General features: G+C 46.1%; 1 protein-coding gene across 1 annotated transcript in view; it reads right to left on the bottom strand.

The window, feature by feature from the left end:
- Positions 1-9201: 9201 nt before the first annotated feature.
- Positions 9202-27766, bottom strand: part of PTGS1 (prostaglandin-endoperoxide synthase 1) — a 55333-nt gene continuing 36768 nt past the window's right edge. The window contains exons 6-11 of the mRNA XM_073639728.1: positions 27356-27537; positions 24963-25046; positions 15858-16104; positions 14475-14761; positions 12897-13044; positions 9202-10479 (exon numbers count right to left, since the gene is read on the bottom strand). Coding sequence (XP_073495829.1) covers positions 10124-10479; positions 12897-13044; positions 14475-14761; positions 15858-16104; positions 24963-25046; positions 27356-27537 — 1304 coding nt within the window. The 3' untranslated portion in view covers positions 9202-10123. The remainder of the gene's footprint in view (positions 10480-12896; positions 13045-14474; positions 14762-15857; positions 16105-24962; positions 25047-27355; positions 27538-27766) is intronic.

Consider the following 27766-nt stretch of genomic DNA (forward strand, 5'->3'; position numbering starts at 1 on the left):
GGGCCACAGTCTCTGCACCACCTCTCGATGGTTCCTCTCATGCCTACCCAGTGGAACCGCCCGCGCAGCAGGAACTCCAGCTTCTTCCATCCGAAGTGCCCAGCTCCGTCGTGGTATGCCTCCAGTACCATAGCCGCGTCTCTTCTTGGCACCACTACTTGCCAGATCAGTTCATGCGTCCGGGAGTTAACCATTCTACGGCACAACTTCCCCTTGTAAAGGAACAGTCGACTCTTCTCAGCCCACAGTTGCTTGGTTTCCTCCGGAGCGTCTGGGTCAAGGCGAGCATCTGGCTGAATCAGCATCTCCTTCACCAGTCGGACGGCGGGGTCACTGTCTTGCGTTTCCGCCCAGTTGTAATGAGGTAAGGGGTTGAACGTAGCGGATTGCTTACCCCTTACACGGTGGGAATACTGGGTAGTCCCATGACGGTGGAACGCGGGGAGTTCAACTTCTTCCAGTTCCTCTGGATCTTCCCCTACGTCCGGTAGGTTTGGCATTCTGGACAAGGCATCCGCGTTGGTATTGGAGCGTCCTGCCCGGTATTTGATCGTGAATTCATAGTTGGACAGGCTGGCCATCCATCTCTGCTCCAGGGCACCGAGTCTTGCAGTGTCCAGGTGTGTCGACGGGTTGTTATCCGTGTACACGGTGAACCGGGAAGAGGCGAGGTAGTGCTTAAAGCGTTCGGTGACTGCCCACACCACTGCCAGGAACTCTAGCTTGAATGAGCTGTAATTCTCAGGGTTTCTTTCGGTGGGTCGCAGTTTTCGGCTGGCGTAAGCAATTACCCGTTCTCTCCCCTGCTGGATCTGGGACAGTACGGCTCCTAGCCCGATGTTACTTGCGTCGGTGTAGAGGATAAAGGGCTGGCTGTAATCAGGGTATGCCAGGATTTCATCCCCCGTGAGGGCCATCTTCAGCTGGCGGAAGGACTCTTCTTCCAGCTTCTCCCATCTGAAGGGCGGCTTCTGGTTCTTGGCCTTCCTGGACTGGCCTATCAGGAGGTCCTGCATAGGAGCTGCCTTTTTGGTGAAACCGGGAATGAATCTTCGGTAGTAGCCTACCAACCCGAGGAACTGCCGTACTTCCCTTACGCTAGAGGGTCTTGGCCATTCCTTAATCGCGGTGATCTTATCAGGGTCGGGAGCCACTCCGTCAGCACTCACCACGTGTCCCAGGTACTGCACTTTTGGTTTTAGCAGGTGACACTTCGACGGTTTCACCTTCAGACCGTAGTTTGCCAGGGCTTCAAACACTTCCACCAGGTGTTTCAGGTGGTCCTCGTAGGTTTTGGAATAAACTATAACATCGTCCAGGTACAGCAGGACCGTCTCAAAGTTCCGGTGTCCCAGACAGCATTCCATCAATCGTTGGAAGGTTCCTGGTGCGTTGCAGAGTCCGAACGGCATGCAGGTAAACTCGCTAAGTCCCATCGGGGTGGTGAATGCGGTCTTCTCCCGGTCCGCCTCTGCTACAGGAACCTGCCAGTACCCGCTAGTGAGATCCAAAGTGGAGAAGAAGTTAGCAGATTTTAAAGCAGCCAAAGACTCCTCTATCCTTGGTAAGGGGTACGCATCTTTGTGTGTGATACGGTTGATTTTCCGGTAGTCTACACACATTCTCATGGTGTTGTCTTTTTTTTTAACCAAGACTAGTGGAGCTGCCCAGGGACTACAGCTATCCCTGATTACCCCAGCCTCCTTCATGTCTCTAAGCATCCCCTTGGCGTGTTGGTAGTGTGCAGGGGGTACGGGTCGGTATCTCTCCTTTATGGGAGGATGGTCTCCCGTGGGGATGTGGTGTTCTACCCCCTTTACTCGCCCGAAGTCTAATGGGTGTTTACTAAACACTCTCTCGTACTCTTGAACCACCCGATAGACTCCCTGTTTCTGGTGTGAGGGAGTGGAGTCAGTACCCAAATGTAGTTGCTGACACCAGTCCTCCATTTGTTGCTTAGAGCCGTTACCTTCCTCTGGTTGAGATGGAGGCAAGGGTTCCACGGCCTGTACAGAATTCTGGTTTATGGTGAACAATTTGGCTAGCGTGGCATACCGGGGCAGGTGTTCTTCTCTCTCCCCGATATTTATGATGCGAACGGGCACCCTCCCATGGCATACATCGACCACCCCCCGTGCTGTCAAAATGGTGGGCCTACTGTCTGAGTAGACTGGTTCCACCATTGCCTGGTAATCTCTACCTCTCAGACCAATAGCTGCCCGGCACCAAATCATCATTTCACTTTTCGGGGGCATGGCAATAGGGAAAGGGTCACACATTCTCACGCTACCAATCTCACCACCGGAGAGTTTCACCTGTTGCCGTCGCATCAGTGCCCGGATCTCTTTTTGGAGCACTCGCTGCTGGCCGGAACTGGTGTTCTTGGCAACCTGCTGTAAAATGAGAATCACCTCTGCAAGACAATTTTCAATCACATTAGTTCCTAGAGTTATCTTTGGGTGACTCTCGCGCTTGTCAATGTCCACAATGATCAGTCCCTGTGCTGCCAGTTCGACTTTACCGATTTTAATGGTCATCTCTTTAAATCCGATCTGTGGCACGGGCTGACCATTGCTGGCGATGATACTCAAGTCGTCGTCAGGGTAGCGGGTTATATCCGAGTCATTCCAGTACTGCTTGAAGAGCACGTACGGGATGGTGGTGACCTGTGACCCGGTGTCCAGTAGGGCACTCATAGGAATGCCATCCAGTACCACAGGCAAGACTGGACGTCCTCCCACGTATTTGTCACGCCAGTTCGATGGGCCTGGTGATCTTATTCCTAGGGGTTGGCCCTCTACCCCAGGTTGTGCCAGTTTAAAGGACAGTACCTTGCCATATGTCCGGGTTGATTGCAGCGGCGGCAGATGGGTTGTCCGTCCTCGTTGTATCGGTCGCTGGGTTTTCCTCTGGCCGGTGGGGTCCTCCTTGGTCGGCGCCACGGGATGTCCTCCGGTCCGGATGCCAGCTGGATCTTCCCTGGAGTAGAAACCTGTAAAGACTGCACAGTTCGGGTTAGCGCAGCAACGCTTTTAGTTAGCTCTTGGACCTGATGGTGCAGGTCTGTAGCCGGGTCATTGTTTAAAGCCTGCGCATCAGCTCCCACAGGCACTGCCGACAAGGGCGCCGTCTCCTGGTGGTAAGTGGTAGTAGGGCGTCTGTGGGTCACAGCGCCACCTGGTGCCGTTTCTCGGAGCACCCGGATGGCTCTGTCCTTGAACTGTGCAAAGTCCAGATGAGGGTCCTGTAAGGCCATTGCCCGCAACTGGGTTCGGTGGGCATTGCAATGTAGACCCTCTATAAATTGTTCAGTCAACAGCTTGGCTTCGTTTCCCACGCCGTCAGGGTCGGCCTGCTTAATGGCTCTCAGGGCCTCTTGTAGGTTTAGTGCATAGTCCCTTATATTCTCATGTGCTCGCTGCTTGCACCCGTAGAATCTAAGCTTGATCTCGGCTGAGGTACGGGTATCAAAGGTGTCCTTCAGCCGGGCTAGTATCTCTGCGACAGTCCTCCTCCTCCCGAGTGGCCAGGACTTTACCTCCCTTTGGGCTGCCCCTGTTAATTGAGCCACCAGGATGCTCACTTTTTGCTCCTCTGTGAGGGGGTACACCTGGAAGAGGCTATCCAGCCTTTCTCTGAAGTCATTTAGGGTATGTGACTCCCCTGAGTACTGGGGTAGCCAGGCTGCCCCTGGGATATAGGGCATAGTGAAAGGCATGACCGCAGCAGCGGTGGCGCTGGCGGTGGCTGTGGCAGTGAAGCTCTCCTCTGTATCCGACATCCTCCTCCCCCCTAGTGGACCGTGGCCTACCTTGCGATGATCCTCTTCCGTAGGCCGCGGCTCCGCAGTGGATCGTCAGGGTTGAGGACCTTCCGTCGCGCTCCTGTGACGTCGGCGTCTGCTGGGCTCCTTCCAGGACCTTACGCAACGTCCGGACGTGAGGCGGAGCTTCAGTTCTCGCGCGCTTTCTGAGTCCACGCCCCTCTTCTTCTCGCGCGGCGTCCTCAAGATGGCGTCCAATGGCGGGAAAACTCCACGGATGGCGGGAAGAAGGCAGAAGATGGCGTTGGATGGCGGGAAAACTCCACGGATGGCGGGAAGAAGATGGCGTCGGATGGCGGGAATCCTCACCACAGGTAAGTTTAACAGTCTTTTTTTTTTTTTTTTTTTTTTTTTTTTTTAGGCACGCAGTACCCGGTGGTTGCGGGCACGGAATCCTGCCGACTACGCCAAAGTTGACGCGCCCCCTGGGCCTCTGTTGTGTAGCGTTGCGCACGCGGGGACTACCCGGAGCCGGATCTGATAGGGGTAGTAGTCCTCGTGGCGACGATCCGGTCCGTGCCCAGGGTGTCAAACCAAGTGGCAGAATTTAGTAGAAGATGTTATAGTGTTCGACTACGCCACCCGTTGAATGCGGTTATGAAGCCGCCGCTGCAGGGCAGACCGCTGAGGCCGGTGGTACAGTTGTGCAGCGTGGATAGTATAACCCCCAACGGGAGGGGTATGGCCTCAGGGCAGCGGACGTGGATGATGGGGATAGCACAATTGCACGCAGGCACCAGGAACCACTCAGAGACGGTGCGGTGTAGTTCAGGGTCTTTACTGGTGGCAAAGGTAGACCCTCCCGGGAGTACTGGCTAGCGATCGGGGCCTGGTCAGTCCGTGAGCAGATAGGATCTTCCCCGGCCAGGCGGAGTTGTAGGCCTCCCCAACTTATTGTACTCTCCCTGGCTACCTTGCTAGAAGCGGGTAAAAGTAGCCCACGTCCCTGAGTGTACCGTGTGGTGCTCACCCGTATGGCCGGTGACTCGGGGCCTTCTGGTAGCCTCCGCTCCACAACGGCGGTGCTGGTCCCTTGCGTGTGACCGTGCCTTCGGGTTTCTTGGCCAGAGGACCTGAAATCCCCTGCCGGTCGGTTTCTGCTGCTGGGTATGGATCAGTCCCCACTGCCTCGGACTCCGTGTCCGGTGAGATCTCTTCAGTCAGGACGAGCTCTACAGCTTCCAGTCTCTGACCCCTTTTATCACTGCTCCCACAGAGCTCCTGATCTTGCTCTCCCTGTATCTGCTCCACTCCAGACCAGACTGTGTCTCTGTCTGGGACTCCTCTTCTTCTCTCTAACCCCGCCTCAGCCCCAGTTTATATAGGGGAAGTTCTTCCCCTCCCAGGACTGGGCAGGAAGTGTTGCATGCTTAGGGTTCCTGACCAGGAGACCTCCCACCTGCTCTCAGACGTAATATTGCTATTACTGTGGTAACCAGACCCCTGGGGTGCCACACATACCCCTCTAATACACATCCTGCTTGTATAGCTTTGGTTTGAGGAATAATTACATTGCTCATGTATCACTAAGTGAAGTCTTAAAAACATTTTCTGGCTCATACATTATTTCATTTATAAGTAGAATATTCCTATTATGAATGGGTAAATGTCATTTTATTGATTATATTTGTAGTCTCTCAATCACCTTATGTAAAAATCTGCTTTCAGTTATACCACTGGGCACTTGTATAAATGAGAGACCTATGGGCCCCCCCACCAGCATCTTGGCCATAGGTACAGACCCGTATAGTGTCCTCAGTCCTGGCCCCTTCCTGTAATTGTGTCCTCAGTCCTGGCCCCTTCCTGTAATTGTGTCCTCAGTCCTGGCCCCTTCCTGTAATTGTGTCCTCAGTCCTGGCCCCTTCCTGTAATTGTGTCCTCAGTCCTGGCCCCTTCCTGTAATTGTGTCCTCAGTCCTGGCCCCTTCCTGTAATTATGTCCTCAGTCCTAGGCCACAATTCTTTAGTGGCCCCTGTCCTGGCGCTCTTCTCCAACACAAAAGAATATAGAGGGGAGGGGGCACAGGACAGGCATGCCAATGTCAGCTGCCGGCCCTTAATTGACTGCCGCCATATGCTGGCTGTTGCAGTGTAAGGAGCCAGCGCCTCTCTGCCCCGCAAAACATTTCAGCAGAATTTGGATCCAATCATATACATTCAGCTGAACATGGCACAGCCCGGCCCCCTGTGACTGCAGTCGTTATGCCCCTGTGAGGGTCTTCTAATGCATCATTCTATCCCCAGCAGAAATAATCCCTGCTCCTAACATTTAGCTTGGACTTCCATATTATAACTTACCCTAGAAGGGGTCTTTTTATACTGAAGCTGAATTTTTGTTGGGTGGTTGGACAAATTCCAGGAAATTATAAAATGGTGACTTTTCAGAATAAGCCATCATGTATGAACAGGAGAAATACCATAAATTCTGAGTATTATACAATATGACATGGAGCCTTAATTTTTAGAAATTGACCCCCTGCACTAGAAGACTCAATTTCTGCTTACCCCCCTAGGCAATTTTTCAGGTTTCATTTTTCCTCCCCTTCTCAGAGCCATAACTTATTGTTACAGCCATATGAGGATTTGTTATTTTACAGGACAACTTGGACTTTTGAATAACACCATTCATTCTGCCATATAGTGTACTGGAACATGGGGAAATTGCAATTACATCATTTTTTGGGTTATTTATTAATATTTACTATACAGTAAAGCTAACTGGGCAATATGATTCTCCAGGTCGGTATGAGCACACAGATACCAAACTCCATAAGAAAAAAAAAAAAACACCTAAACCACATAACAAGAAGTCAAAATGCCTGAATTATGCCATTTACCGATCACTGCTGCCATCTATGAATGCCGGCCACAAGCCGTTGTTCACAGGGGGATTGTGATAGCAGGCATGAGGGAGGTGGGGGTCTTTTGCAGACCCCTGGCTTTTACAACAACCCATCGGTGCCCCATGATCATGTGACAGGCGCACCGATGGGTGGGATCAATGACACCTCCTGTCTGCATGTGTTAATCACTGACAGTGGTATTTAACTGGTTAGCAGTCACGGGTGGATCTCGGGACCACCCACCGCTGTTAGAGGCACTTGATGTCTGATTAAATCAAATGAGGGCGGGAAAAAAAATAAATGGGATCCACCTACAGCATGTCAAAATAGGACTAACTCCTGGTAATACAACGCTGCGCTCTTTACCTATACACCGAGTGTGACTGTCACTCTTGTCTAGGGACCACGGCTTTTGGCTCTTTATCCCGGGATCGTGGTGCAGCATATATTTTATTGCATTATTTGGCTCATTTTCACCAGGTATTGTGATCTGCTCATTATTGCACTTGTATTACCTGGAGTTAGTCCCTACACTTTTAGGACACATGGCGTACTATCGGCCTTTACTCAGTGCTAACCATTAGCCATCATGTGGCATAATTGGTCTATTGTTATGAATATTGCAGTAGGATGGCTATGGTGGTTGGGCACTTTCCCACGATCGGCATTTATTAGGCTTTTTATTTTCTTAGTGCCTGGCCATCAGTCTCCTCCAATAGGAAATCAGTTTCCTCATGTGAGGTTTTCTATCGAACGAGGTGCGTGGCGCAGTCCGGTCACCCGCCCCTCCTCCAGCCGCCGGTGCGTGGCGCGGTCCGGTCACCCGCCCCTCCTCCAGCCGCCGGTGCGTGGCGCAGTCCGGTCACCCGCCCCTCCTCCAGCCGCCGGTGCGTGGCGCGGTCCGGTCACCCGCCCCTCCACCAGCCGCCGGTGCGTGGCGCGGTCCGGTCACCCGCCCCTCCACCAGCCGCCGGTGCGTGGCGCAGTCCGGTCACCCGCCCCTCCACCAGCCGCCGGTGCGTGGCGCGGTCCGGTCACCCGCCCCTCCACCAGCCGCCGGTGCGTGGCGCGGTCCGGTCACCCGCCCCTCCACCAGCCGCCGGTGCGTGGCACAATCTGTGAGGGAAGCTGCACCAACAAGCAGATCTGGTCATACTTGTAAAATAGCAAGTGCCACAAATCACATCCAACACCTCTGAGCAATGTGGCCAAACCCATTACATGTGTTGGTGGCTGCAGAATGAGGCAACAGTGGCTATAGGAGGTTAAACTGCAAAGTTTTAATGAAACCCAAATGCAAAAATGCTCTTTATGCAAGACAAGTGCCCAACCCATTGACTTCATCCCAGCATTTGCCCCTGCCTGCTCCATAGAGTTTCTTAGGCAGCAGGTGTAATTTGCTCCATCCCTGTAGATGGATTTATAGACAGATTTGAGCGTGAACAATCAGTGCAGGAAAGCTGTGGCTGCCAAGTACAGAGAGGCATTTTTTGTCCCTCTAATAAGACATTCATAAAAAGGTTTGTGTGTAGTGGATGGAGAAAAGGAGGGGAAGAAAGCTCCTGTCCTATAAGAAAGTTATGGTACTATTAAGTTCACATCATAATCAAATCAGGTAGATTTTTTTGTCCCTATAATTGTGGCTGCATGAAGAGCAAGATGCAAAAAACCTCTTCCATTTCAAGAGCAGAAGCAGCTTTGTCACAATACAAGAGACTCCATCTATTCCTTTAGAAGAACATACACCACTAAGATGATGGATATCCTACTCTTGGCCCAAGTCCAGGAAAAAGGATGAACAATGCATTTGAATCCAGTCCTCCATCAGGTACTATGGTCCCTTTGCGGTTGACATTGCTCATCCCTGTCTGGTACTGTTGCTTTGGCCTTTCAAATGACAGATTGAGCTGCAATACCAGGCACAGCCACTCGTGTGTTGCTGTAAACACTGAAGGGGCTGCGGCACTCCAGCTCTACAGATCAGCAGGGTCAGACACTAGTACTGTTAAATTTGAAATCAAAACCTTTAACCCCCTTTCCTGCTAGTTTGGGAAATTTAAAGATTTTATAAATTGGTGGTAATAGGGTTGTTTTTTTTTTGGCCCAACACCTTTGAGTTAGAACAGTTTGTTTAATCGCTGAGCTCTGTTTGTTGCTTTTTTGTTTTGCACTGTGACTCCAACTTGTGATTCAAAAAACAAATGCAATGCTTTTAGTCCCAATTTCAGCAAGGTGTTCTCTTGGGGCTGTGCTCCTTCACCCCATTCCCCAACACTGTGGAGCCGATCAGTCTCAAATGCTGCTGGGCTGTGATCGGCAGTGTCTGGGAAGGGTGAAACCGCACACCCCAGGGAAGACCGATTTTATCAAAATGACCAGTTGGTCAGCAAAAGGTCTTGCATACCATGCTCCAAAAGGCAACAAATGTGAATATCTTTGCATTGGAGTGACCATACAATACTGAGAAGAGCAGCATAATCAGGAGCTCGGGGATTTTTGCAAGGTATGTAATGGCATTGTTTGAACAAGTGACAGGTCTCCTTTCAAAAACAAATGCTTTATTTTGGACTTGGTAAAGATGCAAAGTACAAGAAAATCAAATTGCCCCAAGTCTCCTTTTGGCCAGTCAGCAGATGCAATGACATCTCGTCTTGAAGGAAGAGGTGGAAAATTGGAATTTCCTGCAGTTGCATAAACCATTAGATCTGCCGAGTTCATTTGGGAGCCCAGCCCCACGCAATATGAAATTAGATATATTGCTTCATTTCCAAGCTTGGCCACTACTTTAGGTCTCATCAATATCTTAAAAATCAATGGTGATGAGATACCTGGCATCCCCAATCAGCTGTTGCCAGACGTGCTCAGATACTGGCACCAGAACACAGCAGCTTCGTCAAAACTATAGTGGCCATAGCTGGCTATGAAAAATACACCCTCTTCTTAATAAAAATGGGGGTGAATCTGTAGTACCCAGCCAAGACTACTATAGCAGTGACATGCTGCTGGACACCACATTTCTTCTTAGAGAACTTCAGACCACTGCTAGTAACAGCTGATTGTGGGAGTGCCCACCAAATGTTTTTTTTAGGTTGGGATAGGCCATCTATAGTGAAATATTTTATATAATTTGACAACTCCCTTGAATAGCCACTTATTTATGGACAACTTAAGGTCTTCTGATAAAACGATTTGCAGATTGTCTATTCAACATGTTCTTTAAAAATGTTGTCCTCTAAAAACAGTCCCTTTATCCTCTTTATCAGGCCAAAACCACCAGAAGCCAAAACCCACCAGAAGCCCTCTAAGAAGAGCCAGTGTCATAAGAGGGGCAGAATTATTCCACTTCACATGGTCTTATTTTTAAAGACGTTCTGTATTTCACAAAGTCCCTTCATAAAGTTTGTTTCACAATGTATGAAAAATATATAATTTCTAGCCTTTTCACAATAGAACATTGACTAAAGCTCATCGCTCGTCTTTGCTGAAGATCTAGGACTTTCTTCGCTATCCTGTAACACATGAAAGGCGACCAGAGGACATTTCTTGACATTGAGACACACCAGCTTCTCAATTGAAGCAGTCTTTACAATATCGAATCCCTTTTCTCCACCGAATGTGCTGGGTTTCCAGTATTCTGGAGAACATATAGGATTCCCCATAAGTCCTTTGAGTGAAAACGGTGCTCCAATTTCTATCATACTTTCCCCAAAAATAGAATTTGGATGAGTTTTTTCCAAGACCATGCCGGGGTAAAACTCCAATGCATCTATATCACCGTACAAGGATTCAAGTTGTGATGCAATTTCAGTTTCTCCTGTGTTAAAAATAAAAAAAAGAGGGTTTATTAGACCCAAATAGGGCTCCATGACAGTGAAAGTCAGTAGTTGATTCTATAAATTCCTAACACACACACTCTCAGATTACTCCTTATTCCAAAGCCAAGTTCTCACTTATACTCACCTACTTTAGGAAAATTGGCAAGAAATCCATCTCTGGTGGTTCCACTAAGTGATCGGAGTGGAGGTGCACATGCTCACTATGATGAAGTGTGACTACAGCATCTAATAAAAAAAAGGTGTGGGTCATCCCATCACCATCCCTGTGCTGCCATCATGGTGCACTTTGCTCTGGCAGCTGACAAGTGAACATCATCCCCGGATCTGCCATGTGTGGTCACCTATTGAACCCTGCCGCTACATTTTGGGAGTAAAGGTGTGCATGGCTCTATCCATTAGACATTTGAAGCATACCAACACGTTTGCCTGGCTGTTTAGGAATATATTGGGTGTCTCCATTACTAACCCCCAGGGCTTGATGCCAGATGGGTTTTACAAAACAGCTGTCAAACCCAACTACCATTACCCCAATTGCGACCGTGTCAGGGAAATGCACCAGAATTTGTGTATCTAATGGGATGCGCCAATTCTGAGGGCTGGTATTTTTAGACTAAGAAGGGCTCAATAGCCAGGGACCTTCCCAGCCTGAAAATCCATCCTGCAGCTGTCTGCTTTACCTGTGCTGGTTATCATAACTAGGGGGGAGGGGACCCCAGTGTTTCTCATTTATTAGCTCAATACAAGTAGAGTAAAATAAATGCATGGCACCAATTTTCTCTGCACATCTAATACCTAAACCTGTCATTTCTATTCCCGTACCGGAAATATCAGGACGTGAGAAGAGGGCTTTACTATTCCATACCAGTGTGCCCATTTATACTGTCAGACCAAGCCAAAAATGCACGCACTTACCCTGCTAAGGGCTCTAAGGCAGGTGGAGGCTACATTTATTAAAAAAAATAAAAAAAAAAAATATGTGATGCAAGGGGGTCATGACATCAGTTCCCATTCGGATCTTGATTTAGTTTTGTCTTGTCAGTGTGAATTTATATCACCATCTACATGAATATCCTCTATTCAGACAACCCCCTCTTCAATCATGTTACCCCTCCAACAAGGAAAACTGCAGCCATAGTCACCCATGTTGGCATCCCCCCCCACCAACAGTGAAGACTGAAGCAGCTACTGATTGGCTGCAGGGATCACTTGACATGTCAAGGTAGCCCAAGGAAATCAAAGGCCAACATCGCTCACACCTAGTTTCCCCAAGTAAAAATAATAGCTATAGCAATTATGAATTGGTTTTCAGAGTCGTGACGACCCATTTAATTACATCACAATCTGCCTCAAGGCAAGACATTAGTTTACCTCCCCCCCCCCCCTCCTTCTTAAAAGTTGACTTTAAAGGGGTTTAAATAAATACAAGATAGTTTTTTGTTTTAATCCCTCACCATTAGGCATTACCTTGCTGTCAGTGTATGAGAACTTTTTACATTCAGAATCAGGAAACCTGCACATATATGCAACATTCAATATTTTTGTAACATTAATCCTGTTGTCTCTACTAACTTGTAAGAGTGAGCAGTGGCCAAGAGCGCCCACCATAGTTTATGCCACGAAGGTAACAAATTCTGGCAAACGTTTCTTTTGCAGGATCATACAAGCTAAAGAGGTGTGCCACATTCCTTAAGAGGCTCGTGCCTTTTACTTCAGTGCACACTTAGTCTTGATGAATCGGGGTTGAAATGTTTTTTTTTTTAGGAAATGGTTTACCTTTTCTGTACACTGATTAAAGTAATATTACCACTGAACATAACCCATCCAAATCCCTTTCCATTGCAGTGAGGAGCCGTGGTTGAGCGCTGGCACCTTTGCGAATTCTTTAAAGGGACTGTCACCCTTGGCACTTATCCGACTTCTAATATGGGCATACAGGTGATTAGCTATAGATTTACATTTCTACCTGTATGCCTCATATTAGAGGTCTTGTTGCAGTAAAATGATTTTATTCTTTCAAGTTTCTGATGCTTGCAGGCCTGGGGATGGGAAGAAATTCCTGCCTCGTATGAGTTATAATGTTTCCCCCCTCCCCTGCAGGTCACAGTGCCCTGTAATGTGCAGTTGCAGCAGCCAAATCCAGGCACCGACATGCAGGGGAGGGGGGGAAAACATTACAACTCACAGTAGGCAGGGATTTATTCCCATCCCTGGACTGCAAGCATCAGAAACGTGAAATAAAAATATTTCACAGCAACAAGACCTCTAATATGAGGCATACAGGTAGGTATAGATTTACATTTCTATCACCTGTATGCCCATATTAGAGGTCAGATAAGTGCGAGATTCCCTTTAAACATCATGATGTACAGAGACACTGCATCTTTTCTAATTGTACCCGTTAAATCTTGAAAAGCGGTGTACGCCTTCAAGCCAAATCTTTTACGATATTCATTGAAAGGTTGTAGTCTAAGTTTTCGTGATTCTTCAATAACGCCGATAGCGATGTGCAAGAGACGAGGGTGCAAGTTCTTTCCACCACCCACCTGTTCAAAAAAAAAAAATAAATAAAAATGCATGTTTATACATATACTTTCTCTCCAAAGCATAGCATGTGCATAAAATTGCTATATAAAAAAAAAAAAAAAAAAAAAAAAGTCTCAGAAAAGGGCAATTAATGGCGTTTGGTTTTTTAAAATAGTCTGAATTTGTGAAAAGCAAGGGGTTGCTTTTCATGTTTGATATTGCTGTTAGACTGACCTGGCCCAATCATGCTGCCAGGTCATTTTTACTACACAATAAAAGCTGTGAATATAAACCCACCCCTCAAAGTTACATGTTGGTGCTATATACCGAACAGAAAATTTGTCACTGAAGTAATTAGTCAAATTAATAAACCGGTTCCTTTTGCATCTAACCAGACTGAACAATTGTTGCCATATTATAATATTCCATAAGGGAGCAAGTTGGATCCAAATTAAACTTACACTAAACTTCCTTGCAGATCTCTACTGCTCATGTAAGCCTGTCTCATTAGGATGTGATTTATATCCAGGTGTCGTAAGATTTGCAGCCGAGGGCGACAAGGTAACATAATAGGGGCAGATGATGAAATAAGTCTCCACCCGAGTATACGTAGCATGGCACGTGTATGTACTCGCTGCGGATATCAGGGATAAAGAGCAGCGCGTGCCTTAGAAGATGAATCCTTAATGTATTGGACAGGGAAGGGCGAGAGAACCATCCCCGTGAGGTTAGGTTTTAAGAGGTTTTCCCACTAAATACAAGAATCCTCCATCCACATGATCTGGATATCCCAAGTGATCTGGAGAATAATGTCCCCCGTGTGAATGGAGCCATGATGCGCATGCTCAACTGGGACTTGACATAACGGGAGCAAAGACATGAACGTAGCCATGTTAGAGCATGCGCACCACCACCATTTACAAGGGGACCCTCGTTTTCCCTGTGGATAGCTGGAAAACACTTAAAAAAAAAGGGAAATTGGGTTTAAAGAGGCAAGTGGGAGAATTAGTATTTACTCTAACAGGTACACCAATTTTTAGTGTAGGATCTCTGGTGATGGCGATGTTTCAAGTTGGGGGTAGAGAAGGCCGTAGACCTTTAATAGTCGTTGGCCAAGAGTTAACTTCGACCTCAGATTACACAAGATCTGAGCACATTTGTGTTCTTCAGGCCAGACACTGGGTCAGTCTAATGAAGTGCAATTCACAACTGGGCAAATTACCTATCCAGACCATCCATCGATGACAGTTATAGGGCTGCGAGATGCATTCCTTCAGTGGTGAGCAAATGCCATAGTTCCATTGTCATGGGGCAAGATATTTTGCTCCCACAGGTCAAACCCCCAACAATCAGCAAGTTATGACTCCTACCTTGGTCATTCCCAACTGCAAGTTATGTAGATTGCACCGCTTATACCATGAACGCTATGTAAATGCACCAGTCAGTTTACCTTTCCGGCTATCTGCTTTGTAAATGATTCCACCAGAGCTTCCACCCCGTAATCGGTGAGCATTGATGTGTTATAGATGAAGTTGCCATAGCTGTAATCCTGTCCTGAAATGTTAAAACTGTCCGGCATGAGGGGATGCCAATGGTATAACTGGTTAAACTCAACAGCAATCCTGTTGCGGTACTGGAACTGGACACCAAAGAGCAATTCTGGATCAAATTTCAGCTTTAAGAAATATCCGCTGAGGTGTTGAACATAGTCTTCTATTACTATCTTAATGGTCTCTCCTGCAAAGAGAAAAAGAACTTTTTTTTGGCTCTGTAGAACTACACGTTAAAGCTTTCCTATACATTTGTTTAGCAGTTCTGATCCACTTGAAGGGAATGTCCGCTCTACACCACTTTGGTTTATCCAAACAGGTCCAAAATGTTGAGACCACCACCTTCCCATTTCCCAGGGAATGCTCCTGCATGGCTCTTCACATCACCCCCCCCCCCAATCATTTAGCTTCCCCTGAAACCAGCTTTTCAAAAATTTTCTGAACTTTGGCAGTGACCAGGAGGTTTGTCAACCCTCATAACAGTTAGTAAAATGAATAAAAAAAAAAAAAAGAAAGCTCTAACAGATTAAGACTGCAATGAATAAGAAGTGTTCTTCTGAAAAAGTGGAACGATGCCCCAGATGAAGCTGACCTAGGCGAAACTCTAAGTGGAATCAGATAGATTGAAGAGGGACAGTTAAACGATCCTTCATTGTTGCTGTAGGACAGGTTATATAGCAAAAGTATACATCCACAGCGCATCAGCACACAGACTAATCAATACATGAACGCCAATATTGCTGTAAACGTTAAGTCCTTCGTTAGTTTTTTTTATCAAAGAGTGCAAAAGCCTCCAACCACGTCAAGGTGTACCCTTTAATATGGCTAGTCCCTACCACTGTCACCTCTTCGTGTATTCATTAGTTGTAACGTGCTGACACATCGGGTATGTTTATGTGCCACATAGCATTTGTGTACCTGTACATTAATACTAAAGATATACTGGCCTTATTTTTTCTAGTACATATCAGGGATGGCCCCCACCAGGGCTTGGCACCCTTCTCCACCCATCGTTCCTATACAAGGTTTTAATTGTGAGCTATGCTTGGTTTCCGTCTCACCCCCATTCAGATGAGGCTGGTTTGGCACAATGAGAGGTAGGACACGTTTGGAACCATATTGAAAAAGGTACACCTAGATGTGGTTTGATGCTTTTGCACCTTTTAAAAATAAATTCATCCTAAATAACCCCCCCCTCTTTCATTTTGAGACATGCATGATGTGAGCCAACTATTTATACTGCTAATATAACAGGAGTATTTTCTTGCTATCCAGTTGCTTACCTATGAGGATCAGTCTCGCAGTCTGAAACAACTGTTCATCGCCCCACATGGGATGCTCCTTTTTTAAGACCTCGCACACCCGATTGTGCTCACGAAGCCAAATGGTTGCGTACATCATTAGCCCGGGGAGAAGACCGAAGACCTCCTGTCCCATAGCAAACCTCTTCTCATTGGGAATATTCTCCGGGTAGATCATGTGAACCGGAGCGTCGACCACCGTTGGTGGATACACCTCTCCATTTATTATCTAAAAGTACAAAACAGACCCATAAAAGAAAAGATTTTATTTTTTTTTTTTAGCTCCATGTTAAAAAGTAAAGTTGGCAAAAACCCTAGAGAAATGGTATGAAAACGCCACAATACGTATACATAAAGAAAAAAAGTGCCATCATGACGGCACTCTGGGCCAGGGCTCTGTGGTGATTAAATGCAGGTTATGTATTAAAATGGAATTTTTGAGTTGAAAAATCATATTTGACTTGTAGTCTCTGTTGGATTTTTAAAGACTGATTACAGACTCCTGTAGATTGTAAGTTCATGTGATCCCACAGCAATACAGCCGTGCAGTCACCATGAGACCCTGGCAAAAAAAAACAAAAAAAAAAAACACCCCATACACAAACTCCATGGTCCCCCTTTCCTTTACATCACCATTTTGCCTATTTACCCTGAGTGTTTAAAGCAAAATCAGAGATGGCAAGTTCTATTGAATTAAAGGGACACACTTTGAACAGTCATCCTGTGCTGACAAAGTCCAGGCGCTTCATGGCAGCCAATCATTTAAATACACCTGCCCACCCCCCCTCTTTGATTGACAGATCAGTCTTCACAGGGCTAGAGAAGGGAGGAGAGAGACGAGACCAAGCCGGTGGAAAGTTGTACTTAACCACTTCGCGCCAGAGCCTGTTTTTGCCTTCGTGACCGGGCCAATTTTTTCAATTCTGACCACTGTCACTTTATGAGGTAATTACTCTGGAACGCTTCAACGGATCCCCCTGATTCGGAGAATGTTTTTTTGTGACATATTGTACTTCATGATAGTGGTAAAATTTCTTAGCTATCACTTGCGTTTATTTGTGAAATAATTGGAAATTTGGCGAAAATTTTGAAAATTTTGCAATTTTCAAACTTTGAATTTTCATGCCCTTTAATCAGAGATATATCACACAAAATAGTTAATGAATAACATTTCCCACATGTCTACTTCACATCAGCACAATTTTGGAACCAAAATTTTTTTCTGTTAGGAAGCTATAAGGGTTAAAAGTTGACCAGCGATTTCTCATTTTTACAACAAAATTTACAAAAACATTTTTTTAGGGACCACATCTTATTTGAAGTCACTTTGAGGGGCCTTTATGACAGAAAATACCCAAAAGTGATACCATTCTAAAAACTGCACCCCTCAAGGTGCTCAAAACCACATTCAAGAAGTTTATTAACCCTTCAGGTGCTTCACAGGAATTTTTGGAATGTGTAAGAAAACAATGAACATTTAACTTTTTTTCAGAAAACTGCTACTTTAGCCTCAAATTTTTAATTTTCACAAGGGCAGCCAGAAAAAATTGATGCCAAAATGTGTTGTGCAATTTCTCCTGAGCACGCTGATACCCCATATGTGGTGCAAAGCCACTGTTTGGGCGCACGGCATGGCTCGGAAGGTAAGGAGCGCCATTTGACTTTTGGAATGGAAATTTGACTGGAATGGATAGCGGACGCCATGTTGCATTTGGAGAGCCCCTGAGGTGCCTAAACAGAGGAAACCCACAACAAGTGACCGAATTTTACAATCTACTCCTCTGTATAAATTAATCTAGTGGTGGGAAAATAAGTAGGTAAATGGTCACTAAACCCATAGATGAATTCCCACAGAGGTGTCATTTCCATAATGGGGTCACTTCAGGGGGGATTATGCTGTTCTGGCACTTTTCAGAGTACCAGAGCTAAAGAATCCCCCCTGAAGTGACCCCATTTTGGAAATGACACCCCTCTGGGATTTCATCTATGGGTTTAGTGACCATTTTAACTCGATGGATGATTTCCAGAAACAAGCACGCAATGGAAGGTTTAGATTCTGGAGAACCCCCCCATGGAAATTAAGTGAGCTCTTCTCGAATGTGTCATTCACTAAATGAACCAAATGTTTGAATGACAAATTGGGATACATTTTTACAGTTTAAAAACGTGGTTCTGTGTGGAAGATTTTAAAGCAGTCAGTGACGCATAAGGCTGGCAATGATGGGCATTGTGGGCAATAGTAGCGGGTATCACGCCTCATTCCTCTCTTAGTACATACACGACATCTTTTCTGGGGGTTCCTTCTTGTTTCCGTTGCTGGAATAAGTGCAATAAAATGTCGCTCAGTGAGTCTTTTCACATCCTCAGATTCTAATGGATGAGCGGGGCTAACACTTTGAAAGACAAGATTTTCAATTACCTTTTCTTGATAATCAAGAAAAGGATCGGAATTTCCTGCTTCTTTGTACAACACAAAAGAATTGTATGTGGCCACCTGAAACAAATAAATAACCAACTTTTTATACCAGGTATAGGACTTTCTTGATACCTGGTATGGCTGTAGAACCTGGTCTGCAAGGTCCACACCCCCCATGTGTTTGTTGTAGTCAATGACTGACACAGGTTTTTGCTTCGGAGTGGTGGATCCTAGTTCTACAGTGGCCCTTGTGGCATCTGTGTGGATCGAGCTGAGGACAAAAATATCCCGCTTATCCCTATATTTCAGGGCAAGCAGCTCTCCGTTGCGTACAGCCCCTGACTGCCCCTTTTGGAACTTTTGGTTGACCAATGGTTGTAGAAACCCCTGACGTTTTTTACGGATGGTCCCACAAGCCCCGATGTTGTGTTCAACCAGACTTTTAAATAGGGGTATGCTGGTGTAATAATTGTCCACATATAGATTGTAGCCTTTTTGAAAAAATGGCCTTATCAGCTCCCAGACAATTTTTCCAGATGTCCCCAGATAAGTAGGGCATCCTGGTGGGTTTAGCTGGCTATCTTTCCTCTCATACATGCGGAAAGCGGATGTGTATCCGGTGGAACTTTCGCACATTTTATAGAGCTTTATTCCAAACCTTGCCCTTTTAGATGGGATAAATTGCTTGAGGTGCAGTCTTCCTTTGAATTTTACAAGGGACTCATCTATAGAAATATTTTGTGTTGGGGTGTAGAGGCTCAAGAATTTTTCTGACAAATTTTCAATGATGGGTCTAATTTTATATAACCTGTCATGTTCTGGGGTATTTCTGGGCAGGCATTGACTATTGTCGTTAAAATGCCAAAACCGCATGAGCATTTCATAACAGGTCCTAGGCAGAACGACTGAAAACATAGGGGTGGCTTGAACAGGGTGGTTGGACCAGTAGGATCGAATGCTCGGTTTTTTAACAAGCCCCATGGCAAATGTAAGTCCTAAAAAATTTTTTATTTCCGGGACATTAGTTGGTGTCCATAAATTTGCCCTAGCATAGTAAGATCGGGGATTCTGGCTTATGAATTGGGATGCATATAAATTTGTTTGCACGACAATATGCTCTAGCAAGCTGTCTGTAAAAAACAAATAAAAAAAATGAATTGGTCCAAAGTCTTCCACCTCCACATTTATACCAGGAATGGCGTTGAAATCAGGGCTGAATGGAGCAGCCGAATCTGAAGCCTCCCATCTGGGAAATGCTAGATCATGTGGCAAAGCCCCTTGTACACTGGGGTGCGCCAATTCACTAGTAGCAGGGACAGCGCTTGTACTGGGCAGTGTTCCCTGATTTGGAGACGTTTCTCCAGTAGCGCTATTTGCCCCTATTGCTGTACTGGTCCTTGGGCTTGAGGATGGAACAGAATCACTGCTCATTTCTGGGCTCTCAGTGTCGCCGCTACTAAAGCCCTCAAAATCCATATCTCCATCTGAGATTGCGCTGTCATCAGTGTCAGAACACAGCAGGGCATACACCTCCTCTGCGGTATAAGTCTGACGGGCCATTTTATTTTTAGATTTTTTGACTGGACTGAACGGATGGGACTGATCTGACAGGACTAATTGCAAAAAGAACTTCGGCACTCCATACATGAAAATATAAGAAATATTGTATCTAGACTAATGTCACTTTGAAAAATGAAGGTTTTTTGCGCATAATTTGGCCAATTTATGTGTGCCCATCAACCACGACAAGGTCACCTTCGTATGATGGGAAACTACGCTATGCTACCACTGGATATGCCACTCTTGGGCTGTAAGCCTGTATGGACAATATGTCTCTGCTTGGGCTTTTAACCTACAATGTATGGGCTGGTAGAGCTAGTTAAAACCACCTGTGACTGAATGGGAGGGACACATGGTCAGAAAAAAAGGCTGTCAAACTTCTAATAGTGTGAACACGTACCTGCTGCAATGCTCCAGGAGCGGGATCCCAAAAATGATTAATAGAAAAAAAGAGAGGGGTCGCTCACTGGTCTATTCGGGTGCTCTGAAGAAAAGAGTAATATCAATTGCAAAAAGAACTTCGGCACTCCATACATGAAAATATAGTCTAGATACAATATTTCTTATATTTTCATGTATGGAGTGCCGAAGTTCTTTTTGCAATTGATATTACTTTTTTCTTCAGAGCACCCGAATAGACCAGTGAGCGACCCCTCTCTTTTTTCTACTGATCTGACAGGACTGACTTGACTGATCGATCTGACAGGACTGACTTGACTGATCGATCTGACAGGACTGACTTGACTGATCGATCTGACAGGACTGACTTGACTGATCGATCTGACAGGACTGACTTGACTGATCGATCTGACAGGACTGACTTGACTGATCGATCTGACAGGACTGACTTGACTGATCGATCTGACAGGACTGACTTGACTGATCGATCTGACAGGACTGACTTGACTGATCGATCTGACAGGACTGACTTGACTGATCGATCTGACAGGACTGACTTGACTGATCGATCTGACAGGACTGACTTGACTGATCGATCTGACAGGACTGACTTGACTGATCGATCTGACAGGACTGACTTGACTGATCGATCTGACAGGACTGACTTGACTGATCGATCTGACAGGACTGACTTGACTGATCGATCTGACAGGACTGACTTGACTGATCGATCTGACAGGACTGACTTGACTGATCGATCTGACAGGACTGACTTGACTGATCGATCTGACAGGACTGACTTGACTGATCGATCTGACAGGACTGACTTGACTGATCGATCTGACAGGACTGACTTGACTGATCGATCTGACAGGACTGACTTGACTGATCGATCTGACAGGACTGACTTGACTGATCGATCTGACAGGACTGACTTGACTGATCGATCTGACAGGACTGACTTGACTGATCGATCTGACAGGACTGACTTGACTGATCGATCTGACAGGACTGACTTGACTGATCGATCTGACAGGACTGACTTGACTGATCGATCTGACAGGACTGACTTGACTGATCGATCTGACAGGACTGACTTGACTGATCGATCTGACAGGACTGACTTGACTGATCGATCTGACAGGACTGACTTGACTGATCGATCTGACAGGACTGACTTGACTGATCGATCTGACAGGACTGACTTGACTGATCGATCTGACAGGACTGACTTGACTGATCGATCTGACAGGACTGACTTGACTGATCGATCTGACAGGACTGACTTGACTGATCGATCTGACAGGACTGACTTGACTGATCGATCTGACAGGACTGACTTGACTGATCGATCTGACAGGACTGACTTGACTGATCGATCTGACAGGACTGACTTGACTGATCGATCTGACAGGACTGACTTGACTGATCGATCTGACAGGACTGACTTGACTGATCGATCTGACAGGACTGACTTGACTGATCGATCTGACAGGACTGACTTGACTGATCGATCTGACAGGACTGACTTGACTGATCGATCTGACAGGACTGACTTGACTGATCGATCTGACAGGACTGACTTGACTGATCGATCTGACAGGACTGACTTGACTGATCGATCTGACAGGACTGACTTGACTGATCGATCTGACAGGACTGACTTGACTGATCGATCTGACAGGACTGACTTGACTGATCGATCTGACAGGACTGACTTGACTGATCGATCTGACAGGACTGACTTGACTGATCGATCTGACAGGACTGACTTGACTGATCGATCTGACAGGACTGACTTGACTGATCGATCTGACAGGACTGACTTGACTGATCGATCTGACAGGACTGACTTGACTGATCGATCTGACAGGACTGACTTGACTGATCGATCTGACAGGACTGACTTGACTGATCGATCTGACAGGACTGACTTGACTGATCGATCTGACAGGACTGACTTGACTGATCGATCTGACAGGACTGACTTGACTGATCGATCTGACAGGACTGACTTGACTGATCGATCTGACAGGACTGACTTGACTGATCGATCTGACAGGACTGACTTGACTGATCGATCTGACAGGACTGACTTGACTGATCGATCTGACAGGACTGACTTGACTGATCGATCTGACAGGACTGACTTGACTGATCGATCTGACAGGACTGACTTGACTGATCGATCTGACAGGACTGACTTGACTGATCGATCTGACAGGACTGACTTGACTGATCGATCTGACAGGACTGACTTGACTGATCGATCTGACAGGACTGACTTGACTGATCGATCTGACAGGACTGACTTGACTGATCGATCTGACAGGACTGACTTGACTGATCGATCTGACAGGACTGACTTGACTGATCGATCTGACAGGACTGACTTGACTGATCGATCTGACAGGACTGACTTGACTGATCGATCTGACAGGACTGACTTGACTGATCGATCTGACAGGACTGACTTGACTGATCGATCTGACAGGACTGACTTGACTGATCGATCTGACAGGACTGACTTGACTGATCGATCTGACAGGACTGACTTGACTGATCGATCTGACAGGACTGACTTGACTGATCGATCTGACAGGACTGACTTGACTGATCGATCTGACAGGACTGACTTGACTGATCGATCTGACAGGACTGACTTGACTGATCGATCTGACAGGACTGACTTGACTGATCGATCTGACAGGACTGACTTGACTGATCGATCTGACAGGACTGACTTGACTGATCGATCTGACAGGACTGACTTGACTGATCGATCTGACAGGACTGACTTGACTGATCGATCTGACAGGACTGACTTGACTGATCGATCTGACAGGACTGACTTGACTGATCGATCTGACAGGACTGACTTGACTGATCGATCTGACAGGACTGACTTGACTGATCGATCTGACAGGACTGACTTGACTGATCGATCTGACAGGACTGACTTGACTGATCGATCTGACAGGACTGACTTGACTGATCGATCTGACAGGACTGACTTGACTGATCGATCTGACAGGACTGACTTGACTGATCGATCTGACAGGACTGACTTGACTGATCGATCTGACAGGACTGACTTGACTGATCGATCTGACAGGACTGACTTGACTGATCGATCTGACAGGACTGACTTGACTGATCGATCTGACAGGACTGACTTGACTGATCGATCTGACAGGACTGACTTGACTGATCGATCTGACAGGACTGACTTGACTGATCGATCTGACAGGACTGACTAACCCTAACTCTTACTTTTTTTTTTTTTTTTACTTTCACAGTGGCAAGGCTGACACAGCTCTTGTCACACTGTTTCTCCTCTGCTCTCTCACTGAGATCGGAGGAGAAACAGTGTATTTATCAGGCAGATCGCCCGGGAAAGTTTGTTGCTAAAAAACTTCCCTGGTGATCTCTCTGATTGGCTGGTGTGACGCTGACATCATCGAGACCCGAGCCAATCAGGTCTCAATGATGTCAGAGGTCACAGCACCGGGATCACCGCCACTCCTGAGGTATGTGGGGGGTCCCGATCGCCGACCACCAGCTGTTACTATCTTTTAAATGCCGCGATCGCTATGGATCGCGGCATCTAGAAGATAGGAACAGGTTAACATCATGGGGACCTGATCCATTCAGGTCCCCATGATGCCACATGTCAGAGCTATCGCTCTGAACCGGTACCGCAGCGTTAGCAGGACCCTGGGGGTCCTGAGCGCTGCGGGACCACCCACCGTTTTTAAACGTCGGCGCTGCACAGAGCCCGGGCAGCGCCGACGTTTATGTACAGTGGGCGGTCCTGAACCGGTTAAATGATTGGCCGCCATGAAGCACCGAGTGCCTGGGCTTGGTTTGAACAGTCATTCTGTACTGACAAAGTCCCTTTAAACCTATTGAATTAAGAAGAACTTTTCAATTTGACTTCCTGAGTTCATAAGTTTGTTGTTTTGTTTTTTTTTTTAAGTGTTGGGAGAAATCAAATTGGATACCATAAGATTTATCATTTGTGAAGTTAATGTTAGGAGGGTATACAAGGTAAATTAAGTTCACCTAATTCCCCCATTGTGTCTACCTTGTATATACTTGAGATCAGTTTCAAAACTAGAATTAGACAACCTGGATTAGGGGAAAAAAAACACACACATCATGACAAAGTGTACCGAACTCTATTATCACACCCCTCTATGTGCTTTAAAAATAGATGGGGCAGACCAGGACCTGGACATTTTACATCTGTCCACGGCAAGTCAAGGGGCACAGCCCAAGGAGAGGAGGGAGGGGGGGGGGGGGGGGGGGGAACATGCCCCCGTATGTACAGAGTACAAGGAACTAATGCAAAAAAAATCTCAATTCTTCTAAACACTTGTTTTTGAAGTCACTCCGCAAAGGAGGTTTAAACATCTTAGAAGACCAACCACAGATCTTGTGTGCCTCTTTCCTTAAGAGTGCACAAGTGTATATAGAAGAATCGATGCTGTATTGAAGGAAAAGTGCAGTCAAGCCAAAGTATGAAAGGATTTAGATTCTCTTTTGGCCACTTAACTGCATGTTATTAATTGATAAAAGTAAGCCAACACGTCTAATTTTGAAGTCTTACTTTTCAGTCCACCCGACACTTAAACACATTGCCTATTACAGTATATCTGCACATTAGGTCAAGTCCAGAATCCTTCCAGTAGCAGAGTTATTATACGGACCTGATACTTTAATTTGCCGTCTTTGAAGAGTCGCAGAGTATGTTGCCGCTCCAAAGTATCTCCATATACGTGGCTGAGGTCAACCTAGAAGACATGGACAAGCAGTTCATCATACGGATGCCACCAATTAGGAGAAGCACCGCATTCTGCTCCATCAGACTCACTGGTAGAGTGAACTGTTAATGAGGATAAAACAGACAAATATCCAGTCGGTCTGCTTTGACATGCCAGATAAACTATCGATACAGAAGAGTGAGCACAGAAATACCAGAACTTTCAGCATCACCGACTATGAAATATTTATCCATAAAAAGATTTGTGTGTGGCCTTCATAAAACACAATATGGTCGACCAGAACATTATTATTTTTTATTTTAACTGTAGCAGTTATTGTATTTGTGCCAGGTGTGTTTTGAATAATTGGGTTTGGAGACCTGCGTTTGGGCACCAAACACAAATGGTAGAACTTTGCTTATGCCATTACCATCAATGAACTGGTTGCTCAAAGTGGTTTCCAGCTAGAGTACGCCAGACATGACTCAAGGGCAGCAAATGCAAGTTTCCAATATATATGAGGCTAGGTGAGTGTGCAGACTGGAGCTCGGGGGTCTTTAGTTTAAGATGTAACAGCTGGAGTCCTAGTAACTTAGAGTACCGAGTCTCCAATTCAAAAGTGAGACCACAAGGCTTTTTTTTTTTTTTTTTTTTTTTTGAGTAAAGTCTGCACTGTCTAAGAAATACCCCTTTTAGACAGTATTAAGGGGCTGTCCACTAAAAGCGAGATATCACCTATCCCATGGCATAGGTGATAACTGTTGATCAGTGGGGGTCGGCATTGACTGTCAGGACAGGAGACCTTCATCCTTGTTACAATAGCGCATCAGTGCAAATACGGCATCATCCATCATCTATGGGGCTGCTGTTTTTTTCCCATAAGCCTCAGAATGAATGGTGAGGCAGTCGGGCATCTGTCCTTCCACTTATTTTAACAGCAGTAAACTATTCACCTTTCTGCTGATTAGTGTGGTTACCAGGAGTTGGACACCCACTAATCCCAAGTGATCACTTATCCTATGGACAGGTGATATAAAAACCCCTGTTGTGTGCACCAACTTTATATAATTGGTCAATATGGTGTGACAGTCACTGGTCTGATATACGAGGGGAGGCATGTGTCACTCAGGATCCTCTCCTGTGTGAACTACAACCTACTGAGTTTCTGCCAGCATGTTGTATGCTGGGGGGTGGGTTAACTCTTAAAAGGGTGTGGATTTATGGGAATGGCAAAGAGGGTGGGAGGCCATTCCCCTACCTCCCCTCAGGGTTAAATGTTCAGTCAGCTTTGTTCCTCTGGAGTGTGGTCTGGAGAGTGAAGTCTCCAGGTTGTGTTTGGGTGAAACCAGAGCGCAACACCAGAGGACTGGTGCCGAAGTCTTCACTGTGCTACCTGCAGCGGGCAGAGCCTCGCTTACTATTGGACTGTCATACCTCATCTTTGTTTTTCCCGTTAAAGAGAAAAGGACCCTCTCGGTGTTATGGGACACTGCTGGAGTTTGACACAGAATAAACCAGCAGGAAGTTAACCCGAACAGTGTGTCCTGTGTCTGCCTCTGGAGAGCCGAACAAGTCGCTTTACCACAACGGTTTAATAAGCGTGTAACTTCATGGTGGTCTAGTCTCAGTTTACGTCACTTATTGGCTTATGTTGTGCGCCACAGTTTGGGGTCCTGCTGTAGCAGGTAAACCATTCCCTTTCCCAATAAGTCACTCCCCCTTTCAAAAAGGAGTCCAATGCCCCTAGTCAGACAAGTCCTAAAAAGTGTCTAAAACAAATTAGTGCCAACCATAAGAGACAGTTTGTTACAAGTTATGGCAGAATTATGAAGAATAGTTTAATATGCCTCGATGTAACAATTTTACAAAAACACATTGTTCTATAGATAAAAGATGGGGAAAAGGGTAAAGTACTCAGGACATGTCCATTGTTGGAATACCACCCGAGAAGGAAAATTTAGGTAAGTGGGTGAAGTATGGCATCCAGTGAACGTTGGCTCAAAGTCAAGAAAAAGGGGGAATGAATTGTTCAGATTTTCACACTTTTAAACCTAGGATATTGTGGCAAGACTGAAAGATTCCTGTAGGTTAAGATGTGAGGAAGTTGGGATGCAGAATTTAATGAGTCAGCTCTATGCCAGGTATCTACATCTTATCTGATGGAAACCCAATGCAGCATCTCACAAATAACTTCTAGCTCCTGTTGGTGGATATTACTGGACCGGGTCGCAGAGGAGCTGCAGTCTGGTGGCCAATTGCTGTCAAGACTTAATTACCGTAAAGGATTCCCCTTCATCGTCTTACAATTAGTGGAGGGTCCGATTAGAGGCATCACTTACCCCATGACCGAATCCCTTAATGAAGCCTCGTCCCATCCTCCCGAAAGTCTTGAAAAACTGATGAGTAAAATGTTGAGCAAAGAAGGCGAACATCAAGTTTGTATTCTGTGGGTCCGGAATAAAGGCGTCTCTTTTTAGGAAAGTCTCGACCAGCAGAGTGGCATTAGGCAGCTCCAGTTTTCCTGCATAAAAGAATGTAAGATAGAATCGTTACATTGTGTCGGGCTTCATACTTCAGACTTGTTACAAATTTGCTACATTTGAAGTGACACTTAAGGAATTCTCCCCCCTACATTATGCTGCTCTCAGAAGACCCCAATTCCAGCAATCACTTACTGGGCTGCTTGCTCTAGTTTTGATAGGTAATGAACAGAGCGACAGGAGACTATTGGGCTGCCAAGCACCCCCATA

The sequence above is a fragment of the Phyllobates terribilis genome, unplaced genomic scaffold (assembly GCF_046119375.1).
Source record: "Phyllobates terribilis strain yellow unplaced genomic scaffold, ASM4611937v1 Scaffold_7__3_contigs__length_470593459, whole genome shotgun sequence".
NCBI classification, from domain to species: Eukaryota; Metazoa; Chordata; class Amphibia; order Anura; family Dendrobatidae; genus Phyllobates; species Phyllobates terribilis.